The sequence below is a fragment of the Pleurodeles waltl genome, chromosome 4_1 (genome assembly GCF_031143425.1).
Source record: "Pleurodeles waltl isolate 20211129_DDA chromosome 4_1, aPleWal1.hap1.20221129, whole genome shotgun sequence".
Classification (NCBI taxonomy): domain Eukaryota; kingdom Metazoa; phylum Chordata; class Amphibia; order Caudata; family Salamandridae; genus Pleurodeles; species Pleurodeles waltl.
The window spans coordinates 376115584-376124402 of record NC_090442.1 but is presented as its reverse complement, the minus strand read 5'-3'; the positions used below and the strand labels follow the sequence as shown (position 1 = coordinate 376124402).

Genomic DNA, 8819 nt, shown 5'->3' with positions numbered 1-8819 from the left:
CATGGACCATTCTCCTGCCGGAACTGCACCTTCACCAGCCTCCACGCCAATGACCCACCCACCAAGGCAGGATGCAACCATCTCAGATGTATCCTTCTCAACACCCGCTCCGTCCACAAGCATGCAGTAGAGCTATGAAATCTACTTGACTCAGCCTCCCCAGACGTCGCCTTCCTGACTGAGACCTGGATGAACCCCTCCTGAGTGCCTGACATCGCCATAGCCACCCCGGACGGTTACAAGATCACCCTGCAGGGACTGCTCCAACAAACCAGGAGGAGGCATCGCCATCATCCACAAGAACACCCTCAGGATCACAACCAACACCTAAGACACCCTCAGCACCCCCTGCACTTCCAAATCCACACTGACCCAAACACCACCCTCCGAGGAACCCTCGTTTACAGGCCCTCCGGCCTATGACATCAGTTCAGCGACTCCATTACCGACATCATCAGCACACACGCTCTCGCATCCACTGACTACATACTCCTCGGAGACTTAAGATTCCACCTTGAGAACACCAACAACAACAACACCGCCACCCTGCTCGACAACCTCCTCAACCTCAGCCTCAAACAGCTCGTCACGACACCAACCCACTCTGCAGGACACACACTCGCCCCTATTTTCTCCGGCACCAATTACGTAACCTGTTGTTATCTATCTGTGGGCTTTTAACCACACTCACTGCACACCCTTCACTTTCACGTGTTACCGAGATTGCCTTTCAAAAATCCTTTATCTTTACCTCCTTGAGGCAGTTTTGTTCCCACCTTGGACATCAACCCTGTTATGTGGGTAATTGCACATTTTCCAATATGTTGGACTGAGAGCGAACTTCTTTTATGGTCGAGCCTGCGTAGCATGCTCTTGCACATGCGTATCGCTTGCGAGACGCTGTGGTAGTTAGAAAAGGGCTCGGAGCCCCGTCCATGTCATGTCAGTGTCTTTCATTGGTTCGTGGGCTTGCCTTTTAAAATCTGCTTCCTTTCATTAGTGGAAGGCATACATACGTCATGACTTTTCCGGTGGTTAGCCCTCCTTGAGCGCAGCGACCAAGTACTGAAAACATACCAGGTTCACTGTTTTCCGTCCGGTTTGTGGACTACTATTTCTCTTTGTTCGCAGCGCGATCTCGCTTGTTTAGCAGCGTGATCGTGCTTGTTTTTTTCCATTTAATGAGGCAAGAAAAGTCCGGTTGGGAGTTTAAAACTGCTAATAGCTCTCACTCGGAGAAATGCGAGACCCATTGCATTGCAAATGCTTGTTCATGTTATCTCTAAGAAAGCACACAGGGTAGTTAATTGGAAGTTTAGATTGTTAGGGCATAAACACTGGCTTCAACAGAACACCTAAAAAGATGTGAAATTAACAAAACTAAGGTAGCACCTTAACTTCCGTCCCTGCCATCAGCGAATGAGATACCCAATCTCATATTTATCAATATTTTACGCAGCACAATGTGGCATGACACCTTGCTGCGCTACGTGAGAGGGAGAGGGCAGGCAGGTGCCATATTTAACATTATACAGCACGTTCCTGCTCTCTGCTTTCGCTGGCACACATCTACCAAAGTCTGACGAATAACTGGGGCGTAGGTGAAAATCCCATGGAGGGGTCACGCCGAGGGTTGAATCTGCAACAGATGCACTACAGGCAATACTTCGACAGAAAATATGGATCTATAATTCCGTGATGTTATAGACACTAGTAATATTTCCCATGAGAAATGTGTGAAAGCCATAGTAGACAAATAAGAAAATGTAATTTAAAAAAATATGCATGAGTTGAAAGGATAGTTTTTAGGAAACTGATACCATCGATTGGATATTGAACACAGGCAGCCACTTTCTACTCCTTCATTTTAAACCTGTATTATGCAACGAGTAGTTTTCACAGCGTCACTAATGTTTTTAAAATCTGAGATGCTGTGCGTTTTCTAGTGCTGTCCGTCGGTTATACTTAGAGAGGAAGTGAAATCAGATAATTCAGAGGAACACCCCGAGGTGGCTCAAAATAGCAACAATTAATTCTCCTCTTGAACTATCCAGCACTACAGCCCCTCGGTCTACTCCTCCGGAAGGGACGAAGGGGCTGCTGCAGAGTGGGCACTCTTCGGTTCACCTCGGTGTGCCAAAGAGTTGGAAGTGATGCTGTATCTAAGCCGGACCAGTGCCCCGTTAAGCCCCCCGGGTGCTCTGCCTCCGCGCCAGGAGGGACCTAAGTTCAGGGCGCTCTCCGCGGTTCTCAGACCGGCGGCTAATAGTCATGCAGCATGAATGAAGGGGCAGTATTTGCAGGAGAGATTTGGAGAGCTGCGAGGGGGCGGGCGGGGTTATCCGCCATTAGCCCGTGCGGTCGCATCCAGGATCTAACCGGGAACAGGGAATATTTTTGAAAGAGAAAAAAAATCTGCGTTTCCTTCAGTGGGCTTGGGCAGGCAATGCTCCGGCGCCCCCTCCTGTATCCTGCCGTTGCAGGAGGCGCGAAGAGCTGCACTGCAGACCAGTGCACACCAAGGAGGTGACACAGGAGGCACGATTGGGTGGGAGATTCGTGCGGCAGACAGGGCGAGGGAGTCGAATAGAGGGAAGCCCAAGGAGGAAGTTGCTGTGTCTGAGGGAAATGGGCGGGCGAGGAAGGATGAGATGAAAACCGATCTCACCTCAAGAGGGTGAAATTAACCGCTAAGGACTGGATGGACGGCCGCGCTGCAGGCAAGTCTGAAGGGCTGTGCTGGGGGAGAAGGATGCTAGTTAGATAGAGGTCAGAGGCGGGGAGATTTATTGCATGAAGCAGGAGGGGTCACTGGAGAGGCAGTGACAGCGCAGAGGGCCAGGAGGAAACACACAAAGGCACAGCATCCCCCGCCCTTCCCCATTCATCCCCCTCACAATATGGAGATGGAGCAGGAGGGCTGCATCTCCATATAGGGTCTGCCAGATCTCGGAGGGGCTCCGGGCAGCGGACTCTAACACCGACAGAAGGCCCCGCGGTGCAGGCGGTATGGCTGCTGCGTGCAGCTGACTCCCGACCAGGGGGCTGCTGCATGGAACGGATGCTGGGGCGGCACAGAGCACCGACCTGGGGCCTTTCGCGGAGGATGCTGTGCTGTAAGTGGCCCCGCACGCGGCTGCCCGTGGGGGCCAGCGCCCTGTGCTTCTTCGTCCTGTGCTGGCTTTACATCTTCCCCGTGTACCGGCTGCCCGAGCAGAAGGAGGTGGTGCGGGAGGTCCTGCAGCACGTCGGAGTCTGGAGGAGGAACCTGACTGCAGCCACTCAGTTCAGGTACGAGCGTGAAGGCTCACTCTGTAGTCGCCCCCCCCCTCCCCCCCCCCGTCCCTCCGCTGCCACACACCGCACCTCACCCTCTACAACCTGAGCGTCACTCGCGAGGCTCCCGCAGCACCCTTCTCAGGCTTGTAATCCCCATGAATTCAGATCAAGTAAAAGTGACAAGGGCTCACCCGAATAGTACTCCCTGCACATCCTTTCATGCTCGGGTACCAGAGTTGACCACTGTCTGCAGTTCAACTTAATTTATCCATTCATTCATTCACCTATTCACCCACCTCGCACACCAGTGTCTATCCGTTCGATATAGGCGCTTTCTGGTTCACATCTTTAATTTGTACGTGTTGAAAAACCATCAATTGAAGTTTTAAACGACAGTGGTCATCTTTCTAGTGTCTGTGAAGGTGTATGAACGCTGCCTGTATTGATTTTTGGACCACAGAACTTATGGCTAAGTGAAGCAATGGGCTATCGTGTAGGCGTGTATGTGTAAGGTATTTCTATAGCGCGAGCCTAGCCAAATGGCGCGGGGTGGGGGTCAAGGCGAGGCATAAAGTCACCGAGTGACAGGAAGGGGAGCTGGGTTGTGGATGGCTAATGCACTCTGATGTAGAGCCCTTTAACGAGGCGACTCTCAACTCTTTCCGAAACTGGAGGCGGTGCTTAAGACATGATCTGAGTTCCACTACTAGATACGAGATTGGCTGTAATGTCCCCAGTGCAGGTTGTCAGAATACGAAAACCTCGGCTACCCGGTTGCTTGGTCGTATTCCAAGTTTCGTTCACGAGGTTCATTCTTACAGTATTTTCGCGGATGCCTATTTAACGTTTGGCTTAAAACCTAAGATTTCCCCAAAGTTAGCAGTCAATGGCGGGTTATTTTTTCTATGTCTTCCTTTCGGAGACTGATAAAAGCGCCTCATTGATACACGAGTGGACGCCAGGATTGACTGGGGGGCAGCAGCTGTTTCCTGCCTGCATATTGCACGTGACTCGGCGAGGTTGATCGGCGGGTCCTAACCGGGAAGCTGCCTTCCCCAGTCCGCAGATCACGTTCCTGGAGCGAGCAAGGAAACTCTTCTCAGCCATAGAGGGAATGATAGCCCATAGTGCAGTTCTCTGACTGATAGAGATAAACCCCGGGACGTCTCACAGCATGGGGTTGGGGGACCAGTGGGAGATCTCAGTCGGCACTTCCCCCTTCTCTGGATCACTTCCAGAATGTAGAAACAGAGGGGTTGCCCTTGTGTTTATCCAATCAAAACTCCAAGAAATGTCAGATCTTGCACTAAACTAACCCGAAGTTTATGCTGGAGTGGTACGGCCCAGAGCTGCCCAGCTCTCATTCACTTCTTGCTCAGAAGGCGGTAAATACAAGTTAAAGACATATGACGGCTGGTTTGGACAATATATTTTTGGACACGCATATTAACGTTCCATTCAGACCAATAGAAGTATAATTACATTAAATCCCATTCGCTATTCCATAACATGGCACTGAACACAGGGTTTGGGGTCTCTCTTTGGCGACTCAGCTTGGTCATTGTGTTTTCTCGACATGGTTCATACTTAAATCAAATACGGATACCTGGGGCTTTTGAAATTCAAGAGTTTGAGTGTTGCTGAAGGCAGTAAAATAACCGTTCGAAACCTACTGCGGCGTGTCCTTGAATGCTCTGTTTATTGAGTCTATTTTTTGCCTTTTTTTTCCTAACTGATAAAAGTTGTTCGTGTTCTCTCTGAATTCCGTTCTATTCATCTGAATCCCAGACATCTCAACATAGAATCTTCCAGGCGCGAGCTGTCAAATGTTGACGAATTAAGACAGCGATTGCCTCAAAACGCCAGTTCTGGCCTTTCTTCCGGCCGCAGATGTGTTTGCTACGAGTACATGCTGGACAGTAGCCGTTCCTTCAAGTCAAGCCAATCTTAAATGTGCGCGCAGCGATTCAGCTGAGTTCAAAGGCACCGACGAACACGCAGCAGCGTTAAAGGGTCTGTAAACAGCAGCAACATAATCCAGAGGTGACCGGCAGGTTTTAGCAAAAATAGCAGCCCAAGCAGTGACTGCTGTGACGGAAAATCCCGCTTTCACGCTTGGTGCTGTCCTGGACCAGGAAAGACTTTCAGCAGCAGTGTGCTAGGCACTACCTTGGCTGAAAAGGCCAAAAGCAAACTACCGAGAATTGCAAATATGCACGGTCTGCAGAGAGCTGCTACTTTCAGGAAGTGAGTGGAAATTAAAAGTAGGTCATTTTTAAGCCTCACTAAACAGAGAGCTTTGAGTCAGCCACCACTTCTTTGTTGGGCAGATGCTTTATCTATTTCATTTCTCTCTTCCTCATTTGATGGCTCAAACCCCATTCACCCCCCCCCCCCCCGCTCACGCCCCTCCCTTCTTGTGTTTGTTCTACCACTGTAATAATGCTGAGATGCGTGAGATGAATTCTTCCACAGCTTACTTGAAGGGACTATTTTTGTTTCATTCAGCACTCCAAGGGAGTACATGTCTTCTGCTTCTCCGTGTCAACCCTGCCCCCTGATCTTTCAGTTTCCTATCTAGACAAGCATGACAAAGTTAATAAACGCACACTTGCCTTTAAAGGCAAGAACACTTAGCTTCGCCAATGCTTGTGAAAATACGCCAGCCTGTCTACTCTTAGCACTGCCTTTGCAACCGCCAAAGTCAGGTATAGCCAGGGGTGCGAAGGGACAAGGCAGGGGAAGCAGATGCTACCCTGCAATCCCCAAACGATTTCCATGTTTGTGCAATCTTCTGCACTGCTCTATCGGTTCTCCCTGATTTAATCTCAGTGTATTGTGGGCTGCAGGCTCAGATCACACAAGGTAGGGGAGAAAAGAGTATGTCATTTCTTCCTGTGCCTGAGGATTGACCCTTCCACAGGAAAGCCACTATCTAAGTAAGGGGTTCCCAACCTTTTGATTTCTGTGGACCCCCACTTTAACATTAATGGAACCCAGGGACCTCCACTGAATCATCAGCGGAATCCAGGGACCCCCGTCTGAGTCATTACTGGAAGCTGGGGACCTAATTTGTCAATATTTGTTAATACTTTTTAATTTTCTAGGCTCTTGCGGACCCCTTGAGATGGCTTCGTGGACCCCCAGGGGTCCCCGGAACACAGGTTGGGAACCACTGATCTAAGTAATTAATAAATTACTAACTCTGAACTGAGGCTTTATGAAACCTTGGGCCTAAGTAATTTTGAGAACTCTGCATTTGCAAATTATGCATATTTGGTAGATGTTGGTGGAAAATCGCAATGTATTTTAAGAGGGCTTCAGAGAAACTGAGAAGTAAACAAACTGACGTTGATGAATTCACATAATGTGGATTAGGCGCATTTTTAAAGCTTGCAAAGCATATATATCTACTTGGACATTATGGTAACTATACAATATGCTACCAGGGCATTATGAAAGCAGGCAATTGTATTTTACCAACATTTCTCTTTCCTTTTTTTATGCGCCGATTGTTTATTTTAGTAGTTAGGCTGCATGGCCATTCTTGAACTGTCTCAAGTGCTATATAGTGTTTTAAATAATCAATCTTTTTTAAGATGCTTGATGTAATATATTTAGAATGTTTTAATACATATATTTGTATGTCTTGCGCCCTCAACAATAATGTGTGATAGTGATGGAAATACATATTTGTAATTGACGGTATTGCACTTTGGTTCTTTGATTTTCTTGTCAGTAGTATACAGTTTGTACCCATTTCTGTGGACATTTTTATTGTCTTGTGTTGCGGAACAGTTATATTAAGTGTGCATGCTATGCAAGCCAAATTATATTATAATGAGATCTCATGAGTTACATGTCAGGCGTTCCTTCCTATCTCATGTCAGCTGTCTTTTACTAATTTGCTTTATGACTCTTGTGGTCCTGTACTCATAACTGAGAAAATAAAATTACATGTACCATGATGCAAAGCAAATAGACGTCTGGATTTACTACTGACATCTGGCATGGATGGGGATCCGTTCTCCAAAGACTCTGCAAAAGCTTGTTCACACAGTAAATACTTACAGGAAACACACAGCCATACAAATAGGTGATAAAGCAGTCCTGGAAAGTGTCACACATCTCGTGTTAGACCAAAACATTTTAAAAACACAACTGTGTCCCCGCGGGACTGAAATTTGCAGGTAGTTAATCTCATGAACATGGAGAAACCCTAGCTATTATCTCAGACTGAATAGTGGATTTCACGCATCAGGCAGATGAACAGAACCAACGTAGTTTAGAGGGGATGTCAACTGAAATACTTCACAATTATTCCACCTCAAATAACACTTCAGTAATCACACCAGTTTATTAAGAAGTCACAACATTTATTTCCCTATATTAACAACGCTAAGGTCACGAAAATAATACTCCAATGCAAATTATACAAAAGGAGAGACAACAAAGGCTGATTTGAACGCCTTATATATCTGAGTTTAATCAATTCAATTAGACCAATCAACTCAAGGATTATAACACAAAACCATTGCACCAGGATCTAAGCAAGAGAGATTGAATACATCAGTACAATGATAAACAAAGATGCATCAGAAACATATCATGAGCATTTGAGAAAACACCTCCCTCACTAACCACTAATTAGCATTAAGATGTTGGGCTTCATGTAAAAGATTTAGTAACACAAATTTAAGAAACATTTAGCTCAGGTAATGGCAAAAATATGTGCAGCAGTAGTTAATCAGTTGAAGCTGGAACCTGAAAAACAAAAGTCACATAACAATTCACAGTCAATACATTACCAATGGTCTATAGATAACCGCAACAAAATCTACTTCGTCAGAGGGGCACCATCAGCCATCAGCATCAGGATAGACAAGTAGAAGGACAGGGGTAATGATTTAGACTTTGGACTATAAGATACACTAAGCCATTAAAGCAGTAATCTCCTCAGCATGAGCAAGTTAACATGACCATGAAAATGACCAGATTGACCCTAAAGGACCGAATGACGAAATATCAATGACTCTAAAGGAGCGAATGGCAGAATGACACCTCAACAATGGCGGCAGAACGTTAAATTAAACTTATAAGTGAAAATGACTGGATGAGACATAAGGTGAGAAAGTTATGACCAATCAGAATATTAACAGATATCTAGAAATTATACATTAGTTTTACACTAAGTTTTCTATTCGCTGTTGCTCCATTGACGAAACCTAAACTAATACATTTTATATTCTTGACTTCCTTCTCTTCCGTCTCATCTGTGTATCCTTTGTTCCCACTTCATCAAGAATACGAACACTCAGGAAGAACGATTTACACTGTTTCTTTTACTTCCACCCTTGAGGAAAACACACACGTTAGTAACATTTCCTAAACAATGGGATAGTCAAAACTAGAGATTCAGTTGAAACATTTAATTAGTTGCATTACACAATGACCTTGTATCTACTTCTTTCATTTTTCCAATAGATGTCGCTACTGACACATTTACTGGTTAAGAAACACATTAGAATTGAATAATGAAC

At 46.2% G+C, this 8819-nt stretch overlaps 1 protein-coding gene across 1 annotated transcript in view; it reads left to right on the top strand.

The window, feature by feature from the left end:
- Positions 1-2016: 2016 nt before the first annotated feature.
- The window catches only part of ST8SIA1 (ST8 alpha-N-acetyl-neuraminide alpha-2,8-sialyltransferase 1), a 404584-nt gene continuing 397781 nt past the window's right edge, over positions 2017-8819 (top strand). The window contains exon 1 of the mRNA XM_069228549.1: positions 2017-3291. Within this exon, the coding sequence (XP_069084650.1) occupies positions 3053-3291 (239 nt within the window). The 5' untranslated portion in view covers positions 2017-3052. The remainder of the gene's footprint in view (positions 3292-8819) is intronic.